General features: G+C 41.3%; 1 protein-coding gene across 3 annotated transcripts in view; it reads right to left on the bottom strand.

Moving 5' to 3' along the window:
• Positions 1–6,338: 6,338 nt before the first annotated feature.
• Positions 6,339–17,064, bottom strand: part of bcar1 (BCAR1 scaffold protein, Cas family member) — a 99,576-nt gene continuing 88,850 nt past the window's right edge. For all 3 annotated transcript variants that reach the window (XM_044356203.1, XM_044356205.1, XM_044356204.1), the window contains 5 exons: positions 15,057–15,152; positions 12,006–12,398; positions 9,654–10,535; positions 8,810–8,899; positions 6,339–7,952 (listed from right to left, as the gene is read on the bottom strand). In XM_044356203.1, the coding sequence (XP_044212138.1) occupies positions 7,407–7,952; positions 8,810–8,899; positions 9,654–10,535; positions 12,006–12,398; positions 15,057–15,152 (2,007 nt within the window). In that variant the 3' untranslated portion in view covers positions 6,339–7,406. The remainder of the gene's footprint in view (positions 7,953–8,809; positions 8,900–9,653; positions 10,536–12,005; positions 12,399–15,056; positions 15,153–17,064) is intronic.

The raw sequence follows: 17,064 nt of genomic DNA, 5'->3' as shown, positions 1-17,064 counted from the left end.
GTTGCATTAGGAAACATCACAGCCAGTATGCATAGAGGGAATATTTACAGCTACATTCTTTCAGTGTACATCCTGTATGGTGTGTGTATAGAGACACACTTGGGAAAAATCAGACCATATCCTTTAAGTTTGATGAAACATTTTATAATATAGATAGCCAACACCATACATCGCACTATCTGGCTGTCGTGTTTTAGTGTAATGGATTAAAGAAGAAGAATAAAAAGTGTCTTTAGAGGTACAACTGATGGCCATCATCATGTTACATTTGATCTCTCTTATTTTTTGTTACATGAACAACATGTCTGAAATGAAATAAACTGAATTGTGTCTCATGGTTCTACAGTGAGAAGCACTGCCTGTCTGCTCTACAGAGACAGCAGTCCAGACATACTCAAAATGACAGACTTCATATTCCATTCCAGAGGGGTCACGCCTGAGTCCTTCAGCCTGCACAGGTGCCAGGAAACTCCACTAAGCACTGAAATCTAATTCGACCAACTTTGGAATTTCCTGGTTTGGGAACAGTGTATTCTTCTCCACATCTGACATTTTACATTGTCACTTCTTTGGTTATTACTGCCCTCTAGAGGCCACTTGTGGAAATTGCCCATTTTTTTCCATTGGGAACATAGGGATTTACCCCCCAAAAAAGGCTTTTAATGGTTTATACATGAATGCTTAAAATATTAAATATTATTAAATTATTAATGATAGAAACAGATCAGAGTAAAACATTACCATAGGCTACTCCATCCTCTGTGATAGTTGTATCACATCTTATTGTAATCTTCTTGACTTAGATACCAATATTAATATTAATCCATCCATTCAATTAAATAAAGTAGTTATGCACTTATATGTATATTTCATGTCTGTATGCAGGGCTCTAGCTACCATTGAGGACACTGGAGTCATGTCCTCATCATGTGATTTCAATGTTCTGATGAGGAGTTTATTCTCTACAGTTAAAAATTATAATGTGGGTGTTTTAAGGCTGTTTCTGTCAGCCTTTAAATGGGTTTTTAGGCAAAATGATGATTCTTCAATTTATTCTTTTAGAGTGTTTAGTCAAAAAAATGAATCATGGCCCTGCTTGTAAGTATGCCTGAGTGTCAACTTGAGTGGTCTTAGTTGACCTTGACACATCTTACAGTATAACCTCTCTGCTTCTCTCTGGTGGCCAGTTACAAGTACTCTGGTAGTACGGTAGTATGTCCCACCATATGTAAAATGCAGTTAAGAATAAATTCTAGATTCGTAACATATAATTGTGACTGAATGCATCTAAAAGACTGCAAAAGTGTTGTTGCAGTGAACATTTCATTAACGCTGATCTAATTTATATTTTTATATGAACAACAGATGAAATGACTACATATACTATGAAAGATTATGCTTATAGTGATGAACCTGCATTGAATCATCACCATATCTGCAGTTCCCCTCAGCTCTGTGAAGCATTTTGGTGTCTTTCAGCTCATTGTTTTGGTCTTACAGCCACAACTTTACTGCTCTGGTTCAGTCCCACGGCTCTCATCAGCAGGTAGCTGTCAGGGACTCTTGGTTTTTGGACTCTTTGTGTGTTTGTTCTTGTGGGTTCCAGTGTTCACACTGTGTGTCTGTTTAATTCCAGTTCTTCTTTATGGTTATTGAGCCTGTTAGGTTTTCTGTCACAGTATGGCCCCTTGGTTGCTATTCTCCTCCGTTCCGATTGTGTTTTCTGCTGTGTATTTCCATTCTGTGTTCCTGCAATCCTCCCCAGCCTGTTTTTCCCTCCACACCTGCCGTGCATCAAGCTCGTTAGCCCTGACCTGCTGTCAGTGTTTTTCCCCCAGCCAATCAGCTCTTTTCCTGTTCTCCTGTTCCACCTGCACCTCATCCCCTTGTCAGCTTAGTTTGTATTTAAGTCCTGATTTCAGTTCAGTCTCTGTTGGATCCTTTGTTTTGGTTTGTTCTGCATTGCTCTGTTCTGTTTAGTCCTGTTAGTTCGGAGCTGCCAGTTTTTCTTTGCCTGCACTCTTGTGGAATAAAAGATATACTTCAGTTCATGTGCCTGCTGTTCACTGCACTTTGGTCCACTTTCCTGCTGAACATAACAGCAGCAGTTTTCAGTGAAAAAGCTCTGATAAACCCACTGCACACTAACTGTCCAGCACAACCCCGTCTCATAGAAATGGTGGTTATATACTAACTGCAAATATGTTCTGAAGAAAACTTAACGCCTCCCGAATTTTGGGAGCATGATTGGTGAAACAATTATAGCATAATAGCATAATTTCTAGGGTTGGCCTAAAACCACACAGCAGTAAGAGACTCGCTGGTGAACACAGTGGAGCATTTACCAGCTTAACAGTCAGATATTTTTAGGAGGCGGTTCAGAGCAAAACAGAGGAGAGTGAATGTTGGACTTAAATCAGGTGTTGTGTTTTCAGCTTGTTGTGCTGCCCCTGATTGGCCAAAAAACATTAAAAACCCATATGGCTGCCTGTTACATTAGTTAGAAACAGGTTCTGACTGTTCTGGATGTTTTGGGGGATGGTTGTTGCATTGTTCAGGGGCAGGTGTGAATGGTCCTGATGTGGGGATGTAAATGTTCTGGGGGAATGCCAGTGTTCCTTTAGGTATGATAAGTAGAGAGCATAATAGGCCAGTCAGATAGTATTGTGTGAATTTAGTGGAATGTGTAAATGAATTAGGATTAATTTGCATTGATATTATTTAGCCTGGAAAATACTTAGCTCTCAATCCTGAACACTTGGTCCACCACCCTGTCTATTCCTTCAAATAATCTCATACAGTATAATACTTATATGTGTCATTAATACATATATTTATTATTATTTGTTTTTACCTTTTCAGAATGCGACCAGCAAAAAGAGGTCTTCTATACAGTGTGCAGGATGTGATTGATGCCATCCAACCCACTGACTTCCCAGCCAGTGATTATGTGGACATCAAGCCCCAATCAAACAAACACACCATGCCCTGTGACAAGGTATCACTTGCTGATAACAACCTTATTCTTCTCTTGTGATTTGTTGCTCCAGATATATTGATGACTTGTTTTTTGTTTTCACCGTTACACCTGAGGAATTAGAGGCGATGAAGGTATATCTCAACTCTAGATAATCTACTATTACTTTTACACTAGAAGCTAGTAGAGAATCAGCATCTTTTTTTTGGATGTCAGAATACACAAAAAGAGTTTACAGGCTTTTGCAAGAAGACAGATAGAAATAACTACTTACATTACTCAAGTTATCATCCACACAGCCTGAAAAGGAGCTTTCCCTATAGTAATAAGAAGAATTTGTAGCTCTGAGAAAGAGTTTGAGAGACAGGCCACTGACCTATTTGTCCAGTTCAGAGAAAAGAATTCTGACTAAAAAATCTTGAATATATGTTTGTTTAAGGTTTGTGAAAACAATGGAGATAGCCTTCTGGCACATCATCCTCCTCCTCTTAAACAAGTCTCTGGTCTTGTCTGCTACTTTTTCACCTATTTCTCAGTCAGTCAAAAATATTGTCAGAGAACACTGACATATACTGTGTAGTGATCCTGTTGTTGGCTAAGAGTTAACCCTCCCATATTCGCTACTAAGCTAATGAATCATTTGAGGGACAAACTCAATAAGACAGATCTCTATGTTAGGCCCACACGTTTTTTAAGCTTGCTTCCCCTGAGTAATTTTCCTTGTTTGAACTGTGTGAATTATAATACCATGATTAAAGGGGGCATCCTCACACAGGTAGAAAAATGAAAGTCAGGGGTAGGACCACACATGTGGTTTACCTATTATTAAAATGTCCTTGTGGGTTTTGCTATGTGGGCAAGACAAAAAGAGAATAAGGATTTTCGAACATAAGAGTAGTATCAGAAATAGGGATGAGAGGTCTCCTGTAGCCAGACACTTTCATTCTGCATGCCATGGGGTTTGTAGTCTACACTTCATGGGTATGGAGATTGTTAGGCCACTGTTGAGGGCTTCTCTTCTCCAAATAGAGGCATATTGGATATACTACTTACAAACTGAATATCCTAAGTGCTTAAACGAAGAATTGCTGCTGTCTTGTTTTTTATGAATATATGTATTATTGGAATGCATTTGTATGTTCTATGGAGGCACATGATTGGTCTTCATATTTGCACACATACATGGAAACCTATTGGCCTCTTATCTGGCTGTTGCAATCACAGCATGTGATATTCGTCCTCCTATTACTTATAGATATTTTTTGTTACTAATTTTCTAATGTATATGTATTTGCATTTTCTATGCAGGTTTTGAATATGATTAGTCTACATATATACATACATGGATTTTCATTGTTAGCATGCAAATCTCTTGGTCAGTTAACTGACCATGACTATTACAACATATGATATTATGATATTTGGTACATCTATGGGTGACTTACTGTTGCTGGTACATTCACATGTGTGATATAGTGAGTAGATCTATCAGTCTGTTGTAATCACAGAATGTGATATATTTCCTCTTATCTGATTACTGTTTTCTTACTAATTTTCTGTCTAATATTTGTATCTTGAGGATGGTTGTTTGTATTTATGTACATGCATTTGTAGGCTATTTTTATGGAGATGCTGCACATGATGAGATCACATATTATAGACCCACACATATGCTATTTTATTGTTAATGTGTAAATCAAATGGTCATTATTTGGTTGTTGCAATCACATAATGTATTACATCTCATCGGGTGGCTTAAAATGTCTTAAAAGGTATAATATGTAATTATTCCACATTAAAATGTCTAAAAACAACTAGACCTATGTTATATATTTTTTGAGTTGTGTACTTAGATTACCCCAAATGTTTCCAACAATTTTCAAACCTAGAGAAATCTGTAATTTAATCAAAGTGATGGATCATTTCATTTGGTCGCCTGTCAATGGTGTCATACCTCCTCTACTAAAGAGTAAACCGCACAAGATGATACGGCGGCGCTGTGTTTGTCCGCTACAATGGCGTCTACCAAAGAGTAACTTACACACATACAAGATAATACCTCAGCATTGTGGTTGTTCCACACAAACTGTTATAAATGGACTTTTATTCAGTTTTAAACCACATTTTCATGATAAATTTAGATCGCTTTTAATTATATCTGTAAGCCGGAAGAAGGATTTCGTCATTGGACATCTGGATCTTACGTTATCAGAGAAATAAACTGGGCTAACGTTAGCAGCAGCTCAGCTAACAGCCCCTCCAGGAAGTTCGGTGGTCACCAAACATCATCGGAGAAATATTGATTTTTTAGGTGAAACAGCTTTAATTAGTATTTTTTAACGATTTTAATCTGCATGTATGTTTGTTTTTGGAGAGGATGAGACCTCTGTGGATAATTCGGCTCCTGGGAGAAACCGGCCGAACGTCTGGATCTAAAGTTATAAGAGAAGTAAACCGAACGTGCTAGCAGCAGTGTTAGCAGCAGCTCAGCTAGCAGCCCGTACCGGACGTCCGGTGGTTGCCGTACATCGTCGGAGAAACACTGATTTTTTAGGTGAAACAGCTTTATTTAGTGTTTTTACCTGTAATCTCCGGGTCCGTTTGTTCTGGAGAGGAGGAGACCTCCGCGGGTAATTCGGCTCCCGGTAAAAACATCCCGAATGATTAACACTGAAGTAATCCTGTCCCGGTGAAGCTGGTTCTTTAACGACGAAGACAACAACTCCCATGATCCCTTGCTACTTCACACCATCATCACACTCCGTCTTTTGTTATTGTTTTGATTGACAGACCCCTAGCGGCTGAAATTACATATTGTGCGTTTAAATTTTCTTCTTATTATTTTTCTTATTAGTAATAGTTTTCCGATTATGGCTGTTTGGATGATTTGTATCAGCTGGTGTTAATCACCAGCAGGTTCCTGGTAGATGTCTAATAGGGTTCACACCCACAATTGTCTGAATAATGCTGAGGAAAGCCTAGGGCTGAAACATGTTTTTTTCCTGCTGTGCATCATTAAAGAAGTGATGTACACTTATCTGTGAGTGCTGGTTACTCCATTTGTTATTTTTGAGTACTAAGGATGCACCTTAGGTTTCAGTGGTATCCAGAATCTTTGGGATTTGTTCTAATATGCTGACAGCCTTGAGACTGTGTTTTCTGGTACAGTTAATGTATCTAACACCACTGTTCCATCCTTGTTTTACTGTCCTGACTAACAAAAAGACCATATTGGTGTCAGAGAAAAGAAGAAAAGCAGGTTTAATTCCATTTGTTGTCCTTAACCTTTTACACTCCTTTTCTCAAATACATGCCTCTTACAAAACAACCTACGCATGGTTTTCCAAAAAAAAAAAGCAAATGAGATGGCACAGAGATCATCTTTAATAACTGCAGTACTGGAACTTTACAGTTCTGTGGACATCTTTTGGATGCAGTATCACCTGCAACAGGACAGAGAACAATGTGCTGCCTGCACTGGTAGACTGACATCAACGTATCAAGCCACAGGCAGTGATGTACTGCTCAAACACAGAGGCAACATTTAGAGACAGCTGTCCGTTTGTCGTCAGGTGAAGTTTAAAAATGGTTGTGTGCTCCAGTGTTTTCTTGGAAAGTGTGCCTTTGTCAGGGATGGAGAAGAGCATAGAAGTACTACAACATACAGTCATACATATCATCTGGAATTTACACATCCATAACAATAGTGATACAAGGATCAGGAATCAGAGCTATAATTATACGGTATAGCAATAATAATAATAACAATTATTGATATTGTCTAAAAACTACACTTATGTTTTCATCTTTTCTTTCTTCAAATAAAAAAAGAACCATATATTTATATTTATATACTGGAAGTTCTTTAGTCTCTTTTCTTTCTGGTTTTCTGGCTAAATAGGTAACTTAAATATTTACAATGATTATTTTACAACCATTGGCCCAGCCCACTGAAGATAAAATGTTCTTTTTTTTTTGTTTGTCTAGAATAAAAAGCGCGCTGAGGAAGGAGAGGTGAGAGAGGAATGGTCCCAGTGGAAGGTGAGGTAGGGTCTGGAGAGAGAGAGGAGGGAGGGAGCAGAGGATGGATGTGAGGTCAGTGTCCCCGGTCCCAGACAGAGCAGGCAGGGTCCCAGACCCCCAGGATCCAGGGCCGCACAGGGTTTTCCGATGCTACATTTCAGGAGCGTTAGGGATGGAGAACCTGGCCCTGTCCTGGCACACGGGGTCTCCAACCTCACACTGGAAGGGTGTACAGGGTTTCCTGCAGCTCTCTGTGCTCCAGGGGTCTCCAGGTCCTCCTGCCCGGTGCTGCCGGGGTGTATAGAGTCTACCACCCTGTGTTACAGGGAGGATTTACTGCCCTGTGCTCCTGGGCATCTGAGTTCGTGTCACTGTTTGGTTCTATTCCTCCTCCCTCCTCACCCCTCTACATCACCAGCAGCTGTCCCAGCACCATCCTGAACTGCTGCGTACATCCTGCCAGCTCCCTCACCCTCTCAGTCATCTCTCTGGCCGCTCCGGGCGAGGGATACTGCAGCGCCGCAGTTTTCGTGCTGATCACGATGTCTTTGAGTTTTTCGCAGAGGGTGTTGCTGCTCTGGGCCACCCGGGCCCTCACCTCAGGTGACTTGGCCTGGCGGGACAGCGTGTCGCCGATGAAAACCAGCTTGTGCGCGCTGAGGATGACGAACTTGCTGTGTGCCACGAAGATCTTGGGCGGCTGGTTGGAGTTGACAGATGTGAAGAAGGCGTCGATGGCGTTGGTCACCGTGGTAACGTTCTGCTCGCACTGCTCCTGGTAGAAGAGGAGGAGCTGGCGGTCGCCGTGGCACAGCTTGGAGGAGGAGGGGCCTCCTGAGCCGTTCTGGGCGAGCTGATTGGCATGAGGGTGGTGCGGGGGTGGGACCCAGCCCGTCATGTCGTTGTTGATGGGTCGGCTGACTTCCTGCTCTAGCCGCTCGAACTGTTTAATCTGGTAGGAGAGGAGGTGGAGGCGACCGTTAATTACAGTTTTGCTTGAGGTTTTAATTAAGTCAGGGTATGATTGAAGAAAAGCCTCACACACCAAACTACATCTTACAAGCTCAGCTTTTGTTTGAGACTGAAGCAGCTGATTCAGCCTGCACACATAGTGAACATTTAGATGATAATGAGACTCACCATTTACCCAATCCTAACTGCTACATATAATGAAGTAGTTCCACTGATTCCCTCCCACACTTTTACAGTTTGTTTGATTCACTCAAATCAGTGTCAATCCTGTCCTGCTACCAAAATCCATATAAGAAAGCTTTGACTTCATATAAACATTGATACATTCATCTGGTTTGGCTTATTACTGTGTGCTAACAGCAGGAAGCTTCATGAGCAACAGCTAAGAGTAATGTTTACTCTGCACTTTGCCTCTGAGGCTGCGTACAGGCGGGAGACTTGCAGGCTATACTCTATATACTCTATACTGATAAAAACAATTGCTGTCTTCCGTGCATGTTTTTCTGGGTAAGAAAACATTAATTAATGTTTTGATTTACAGGTGATAATGAGACAAAAGCAACTCCACAATTTTAGCCAGTGACAGTCAATTTGGCTGGAAGCTAATCAACATCATTTGATAATAATATGTTGGGCTGTGTATCAACCTTGTTTTGATTTCTTCTGCTCCCTAGTGGCCATAATTTATTTAGAACAGCTTTAAAAGTTTGAATCATGGCCTAAATGACTGCTCATATGTAATGCAGACTATGAACAAGAGGAAATAGTCTCACACAAACACACACACACACACACACACACACACACACACACACACACACACACACACACATATACCTGTTGCTGTTCCAGTTGTGTCTTGTTGTGTCTGATAATGTTGCCTTTCTCCAGCAGCTGTCTTTGGTTCTTCTCAAACTCTTCCTTCCCCTGATACATCAACACACAGACACAGTTGTTACACCACTTGTACACACTTACACTGTTTATTTATATCATCCTTTTGTTTGTGGATCAGCAGGAATACAACAAGTCTTATCTGTCTCCCTCTAGTGGTGACCGGCTGGAACTGCATCCACATTGATAGGATGTACACACACTGCACTGTTCACAGCTATACTGCTAACTTCATACTCCATACTACTTGCTCTGGTCGCTGCAGCCTCACCGTCACACACACACACACACACACACACACACACACACACACACACACACACACTTCCTATGCACTGAGCTATTCCTTAAAGGAGCTACGCTACCTGCATGATGGAAACCCTGCACACACACACTTGCTTGTTAAAAAAAAGTGCTGACTCCTCACAGGCACATGTTCTCATCCATCATGGCTATGATGAGACAGAGAGAGTGTGTGTGCTGTGTAAGGATCATCACTACGACCTCATGCCTGGAGTTGAGATTTACCTGAGGATTGTGAGCAAGTTTCATTTTTAAAAATCACAAATTTCGCAGTATCAACAGTTAGGGGATCCAAAACAGCTACAAAATATTATTACAGCTGTCAACAACATGCCAAAGCTCACACTGCTCCTTGACTCCAATCCCCTGAGCCTTCTGTAGCATTAGCATTTAGTTGGGGTTTCAAGAGATGTGGTTGTGTATCTCAAGCTCTGCTGGGGGGCAGACTAACTCATTTTATATAAAGAGTGTTGTGTGTGTGTACCTGTAGATGTACGTAGTCATAGTCCTCCATCCAGCCTTCCTCTGTGGTCTCGTACGGCCTGTCCACACCTTCCTCTTCCTCTGCAGCTGAAAACTTTGGCGGAGAGGGGAGGGGCCGCGACTGAATGTTCACCCTCTCCCCTCCCTGATAGCTCCCGCTTCCTGATCCTGTCATGTGACCGCTGATCTCCCCTGGGATTGGAGGAAGGGGCAGCTGCTGCTGCTGCCTGTTGTTCCTTTTAAAGAGCAGCGAGGCGTTACCATGGAGAAAAGAGGCGAGCTGCTTGGCGTCGTCCGGGATGCCACGTGCCGTCATGATTAGTCGATCTAAATCATCCCCACCTGGTGGCGGTGTTGTCAGCTCTGTATGTGACCAGGATATGGCGTCTAAGCTCTGACTGTGTCGAATTAAGCTCTGGAAGACCTCCTCCATCTTTCCCACCTGACGGCCCAGTTTGGTCTGCAGTGAGCGGTCTGTGGCCTGGGCGGCATTAGCCACAGCGCCCCGGGCAAATTCTAGGAAGTCTCGGACAGTGGAGCGCACCCGATCAGCAGCCTGGTGAATGGCTGAGAGGTTCCCCTCCAGGTGGGCAGGACTCCTCCAGTTGCCTGTGATGAATGACATCATAAGGGAGACACTTGACTCAACAGCTTGCTGAAGGCGAGACAGGCGCTCCATGGCCTGCTCCAAGTCCAGCATGAGGGGTTTTCCAGAAATTGAGCCAGTGGCAGGAAGTGAGGAGGAAGATGGGGTGTCGCGGACAGGAACCATGTCTAAGGATGAAGCAGAGTGGTTGCTCCGTGTGCTTCCTGTGCTCGAGGCAGACAGCCGCTTGAAGGACATGGTCAGCTCCTCACTGGTGGACTGGGCGTCACGGACAACCTGCAAAAAGACACATCACCACTGAAATAATGTATATGTGTGTAATGTAAGATTACAGCAGGATGCAACATGTACGTAAGACAACTTTGGGCCATTTTCAAATCTATAGGTGGTTTGTTCTAGTCTGAATCAGTGGATGACTTGATAAAGTTGACTCAGTTTATTTTCACACATTTCAAAATTCAACGGACCAAAATGCATCACCAAAAACTAAAGGAATGTAAACATAGGAAAAAGTTCCAGAGGAAGCTCTTATCTGCTCAAATATCAAGAAGACAATGTGCAGGTCGGACCTCGAGCTGCTAGCAACTGTTGATTTCACTCATCCACATCCCAGCATGCAAAGAGCACCTGGTTACAGGAGCTGTTTAGCTCAAACCTGCAGTGTACTCATTGTAGTTGGGTCAGATTGAGGTCAAATTACATTCCCACCACAAGCATACTACTCCAGACTGGACAGAGACCACTTCCTCTAAAGGGACGTTTTGCGGTTGTTTTGTTCTACATGCGAAAATGGTTGCTGTGTTCAGATTTGCCCAAACTAATCCCATCAAGGGAGAAAACCAACCAGATGGGGTAAAACCATACATGCAAGCCAGCATACTGACCTTAATAAAAAGGTGAACTAATATTACAGGTTCTTGGAAGGAGGAAGAAACTAATATATGGATTAACAAAGCATTTTCACATTAATTGTATTTTTACTTTGAGGAAGCCTTAAAGGACAAGTTCACAATGTTTCAAGTGTTTCTTAAAACAACGGCCAGGAGCCAAATTAACATTGAAAGATGTTTTTCTTGCTGTAATCATTCCTCCTGTTCATACTGACATTTAGAAGATCCCTTCATAATGCACTTACAATGGAAGTGATGGGGGACAAAATCCACAGTCCTCCTTCTGTGCAAAAATGTATATAAAAGTTTATCTGAAGCTAATAATGAGTCAAGTACATATCTTTCAATGTTTCAGTCTTTTTAGTGCCAAAGTTCCTCTTTTTGTTACTATACTTCCACCACAGCTCAACAGGGAAACACTGTCTGAGGAAACACAAAGAGAGAATTTGATGCTAAAAAGACTGTAAATGTGTCAGATATCCACTTGATATGACTAACTCAGACTGATGAAGCCTCATATAAGCCTCACATCAACTTTTAAATACATTTCTCCATAAAATGACTGAGTGGACACACTGGGAGTGAACTAGGAATGAATCCAGGATTTATGTCAGCTATCAACCAGACAACTTGTCCAGACAAGAACAAGACCTGTAACCATGGTAACTGCATACATTAAACAAGGCGACGGCTGTATTCTCAGAAACCAAGTTCAAGGTTCACTGACAAAAACTAGACAAAAGTGTCTTTTGTTTTTGGTGACTAAAACTAGGACACAAAGACATGAAACGCCATCAGTTTAATGGCAAACAAACATCTGTCTCATAATGTGGAACTGTTCCTTTAACTCTCCTACCTGTGGTGGGACATCATAGACATAGTGGTCTCCCCTGTCTCCTCCTCTGTCCTCTCGTTCCCGGGGGAAGTCGTAGACATCCTGGGCGGTGTGTCCTCCGGTCCGCAGGCTGGCCGGGATGTCGTAGATCTCCTGGGCGGCCTGGCTGACTCCGCCCCTGTCTCTGTGGAAGTGTTTGTCTGTCAAGATGGGGGGCGGGACGTCATACACGTCCTCAGGGATCGGCGGTTCGTCATCGTCGTCATCGTTGAGGTTGTTGTGCAGGTACTGGCCAGGAGGGATGGGGGCCTGGGGTTTGAGTTTGGCAAAGTGGGGTGGTACATCGTAGGTTTCCTCTCTGATTGGCTGACCGTCAGGGACGTCTTTACTGACAGACGGGGGGAAGTCATAGACCTGAAGGGGGGGGGAGAGAGAAATATCCTCTATTACATAAAGCATTTCATTTTATTGTGCTTTTTTTACTTTAATTTGTACTGTATGATATAAGACAAAAGTAAATGAAGGCAGTGTGAAAGAAGGAGAAAATCAAAAGTTGAACTTTTTAATTTGCTGAGTAAGAATAAACTCAGACACAGAGGCACTGCCAGCTTTCTGGGCCTTTTGCCATCATTGGTTTCAGTCAGCCAGCCCTGGATCTCATGATGTTTGGAATAATGTCAGGTCTCTTTGAGCAAGCTGCTAGAGCTTTACTTACACCTGATCACTCTTAATCACACTATTACACCATGTAAATTCTGTAGTTTCACAGTGAAATGTGGTGGAGATGTGATTTGATTGATTCATGCTGTGTATGTTTGGCAAATAATTTAAAAGGCTAAAAAAACAAAAATTAGGGCTGCACCATATATCGTTTCAGCATCATCGCGATGTCAAGTAAGGCAAATGAACTCAAACGCGTCATTCTACAACTTTAGATGTGCTCTGGTGAAAGGGTGCAACCAAAGCAGGCCCCACCAGTCACCTACCACAACCTGAAAATGAGTCCTGCCTGTTTTGGTTGTTTGATAAACTGATCAAGTGCAAGCCTTCACCAGAGCAGATAGAGAACTGATGGCTGTGCATGCAGAGTCTGCATATCACCTGCCTGTAAACATGCATGCGACGCAGCTACTGTCAGATAATGTTGCCTGTATGCTCTAACTCCTCAAGACCCGAGCCAAGTGTCTTGCTTACCACCTGAAGTGAAGGGGGTTCGCCCTGAAGTTAGGGAGCAAAGTTAACCTCTTGTGATGGAGCATAAATGAGCTATGTTGTTGCCTATTGGAACCTGATCGGATTCATTTAACAGCTATTCTCATTTTAGTGACAATCTGCTCCTAAACAGAAAACAGAGAAATGTCTGGCTGCTGAGTCTCAATAACAAATAAACTGTTCCAAAAGCCAGATAATTGCATAAATAACCTTAGTTTGTGACATACGTTGGTTGTATTTTCATGGCTGGCTACTACAATACAATGTATCTGTTAAACTGTGAGTGGTGCTGTTATGGTTATACTAAAGCGTGATTAGTATAATCTTAGTATAACCATAACAGCACCAGGGAGTTTCAACATGGCAGTAAATGCACTACAAGAAAAGCTTGAAGAGCTCTAAATACAATTAAGAGAAACTTTTATAATTTCTAAATTCCAATTAAAATCTGGCTTAAAATATTTTATAGTGTCATCCTGCCGCTGCGCTGTATGGTAGTGAAGTATGGGGTTCACTCAGTATTCATATCTGTCGGACAAACATTCAACAGAATCTTTACATGCAGAATTTGCAGCATGTAGAGCAGAATTAGGCAGATACCTAATGATAATTAACACTCAAAAGAGAGTACTCAAATGTTTGTAATCAGCTTAAATCCAGACAGACACCCTCCATTCCAAAGCCCTCCAAACTCAATAGCTGAGCCCAGAAAAGAGTCCCCTATGTCAGTTGGTGCTGAGACTAACTGCCCCCTCTCAGACACACTATGACCAGTTTCACTGCTTTCCAAACACCAGTCAGTGAAAACCAAATTATAATGTGATGTAAAGAAACTTATTTGGAACATTGGAAAGAAGAAACTAAAAGCCAAAATAGATTAGAATGTTATCTGGTCCTAAAAAGAGATTATGAATTGTCAGAATATCTCTCTACTGTCAGAGATAGAAAGCAGAGACATATCCTAACCAAGGACAGGCTCAGTGACCACAAACTGGCCATCGAGAAATCATCACAACCAAAAGACAACAATATGTGGTTACTGTTTGACAGCTGAGGCTGAGACAGAGATGCACTTCCTCCTACGCTGTAAAACATTCAATGAAATAAGGAATATTTACTTTAACAAGTTCAACTCTGTAATTTCAGATTTCAAAGAGGTGAAGAGGAAAATGACCTCTCAAAATTAAAAAATACTCTGAGGAGAAGGAGACAGGACATATCTTGCTGCCCAGTATGCCACAACCTGACACACACACACACACATATATATATATATATTGTGTGTACTCTACAAACATTTGGACGAATTGTACTTTGATGCTTTGGCAACATTATTCTTGAAACCTTCATGCCAAAAAAAGCCCTTTGAATTGAACTGAATTAAACTGAATTGAATTGAATTGAATTGAATTGAACTGAATTAAATTAAATTGAATTGAATTGAGCTGAAGTGATTAGGTGATGATGTGTTTTGTTTGTTTAGTCTTAACTTTGTATTATTCATTTATTTATTTATTTTACCAGAAATTCACCTGAAAATGTGTAAAATGAATGATGTCATTATGTTGTGATTTTCTGGGAGTGTAGGATATCCTTCTGCTTCTTGAAAATATTGATTGTTGGCTTACATAATCCACTTTTCTAATTTTTAGTTCCTATTTTCCTGTTTTTGTTCAAGATTGGTGAACTGTTTTCACACAAAATGTGGTGAGATTCCCGGAATGTTTTCCTTGGAGGTAGAAGAGACACGTTGGCCTGGGCTCAACCCCTATATCTACACTAATACTGGAAACAGTATATGTGCAAAATGCCAGTATAAAGCTGCTATCACACTGTATATCTGTCATGTCAAAGCCTTACCATTTGCTGTGTGTTCTTGTCTGTGCTTGGTGGGGTGTCGTATATATCTTGACCACTAGAGGGCCCCTTCACCACCATGGGAGGAGTGTCATACACCTGAACACAGGAAAAGACAGACATTAGTAATATGTAGTTACACAAATCACACTGCATGCACGCACAAACTTACACACACAATCAGTGCAATGACAAGATATATCAGAGAGAAAACAGCATACACACAGTTGTCTTATATTCACGAAGTATTCTCTTTATTACATACACAGCCAGTTCAATTTGTATCACAATATTTTTCGCCGGTATATCACATTGGTTTGTTTTTTGTTTTTTGCATGACTGGGCCTTTATGTAGGTTTATGGTGGCTTATTCTACTGTCAAGAGTACATAGAGTTTACCTGAATCGCTTCAAAAGTTTGTTTCTGAGTCTGAATAAAAGTAAACACAGGAACTAATCGCCTGTAGCAGTATTATGGCTAACTGCATAGAAATCTATATCCAGGGCAGCAATTTATGTAAAAATCATGTTTATTAGTAAAGCAGCAGGAGGCTGACAGAGGTTGCCCCGATAATCGTCATCATATGCAAGGCCTCGTTCGCACATTTAAATCTGAATCTCAAGAACAGAGCTACCTGGCTAGCTAGCAAGCTCAGCTGTGTAATTTTGTAAATGTACATTTATAAATGTTACGAATTGTTTATGTGTCAGAAATTGTTGTGTGCCATGGTGTTTTGCACTATTGAAGAGAGTCAGTTGTGGGTTACTAATTGTTGAGGGAAGGTTAGGCAGTTAATTGGGGTCCCCTCTCAATATACTCCACCCAGCTTGACCCAGTCGTAGCGCTCTTTGCGGCAAACAATATTATATTTTGCTGCCTTTTAAAGAGTTACAGCAATTGCTTCAGCTATAAACCAGTATGGTATTGTATGAAAAATTCATATTCTCTGGTAAATTGAAACTGGTATACCAAATGAACCTGTATACTGCCCAGCACTACAGCCAACTCCTCCAACCAACAATCATACTGTATACGACTGAGCATTCAATACATGAATCCTGCAGTAATGTATAAACATTACATTAGAACAGGCAAGATGGGAGATAAATGACTCAGTGTGCTTGTTGGTGCCAGATGTGAAGGTTGTTTCAAGCATCAGAAGCAGCTGTGGGATTTCTCTACATTGCACTGCCTATGGGAATGGTGACATTAAAACATACAAACTGCATGATGCAGAATGGAAGTTTATGAGTCACAAAACTACTGAATGAGAGAACAAAAGAAATATATACAGACGGGTCATTATCTTGTTTATTGCAATATTTTGTGTGCATGCAGTTCAAAATCTGCTCCCATAATTTCCTCCAGTTGTTGTTGTTGTAGACTCTGAACTCATAAAAATGTGAGAGGGGTGCTTATAGACAGTTTTTTGGCTGACAGCAGGACACACCCATATCTGGCTGCTAGTCTCATACAGTTATAAACAAACTCCTGGATGTTGTTCTCTTCACTAGTGCAAAATGATGTACATGCAAAACCTGTTTTAATATTTCTCTGCTGAAGGAGGACAGTTTCTCTGTGCTCACCTTAAATCTCAGTTGAAGGTGTGTCTGTACGAGCATGATTTGCGACGTCACAACTAGTTTGGAAGCCATTTTTAATGAATCTTAAAACATGTCTGGAGGGATGCTTTCAATGTCATCCTGAGCATCATTTAAATGCCACCACATGTAATAAAGTGGCCACTAAGAGTACATTCATTTACTCTATTATAAACTAATCTGAAATACAAGACAGTAAAGAGATGTATACAGGCATTACTACACACACACACACAAACTATAAAATACACCCTCCATCACGCACACATGCACATATGGAGAGTAATAAAACCAGGTTTTAAATGGTTGAATGCATTATATCTACTGCCTTTGTCAGAGAAGAGAGGAGAGAAATGGAGGAAAGGAAAGCAGCGCAATGGGGATGAACAGATAAAGCGACGAGGAGGGAG

The sequence above is a fragment of the Thunnus albacares genome, chromosome 7 (genome assembly GCF_914725855.1).
Source record: "Thunnus albacares chromosome 7, fThuAlb1.1, whole genome shotgun sequence".
In the NCBI taxonomy this organism is placed as follows: Eukaryota; Metazoa; Chordata; class Actinopteri; order Scombriformes; family Scombridae; genus Thunnus; species Thunnus albacares.
Note: the sequence above shows the minus strand (reverse complement) of the source record. Positions and strands in the feature narration are given on the sequence as shown.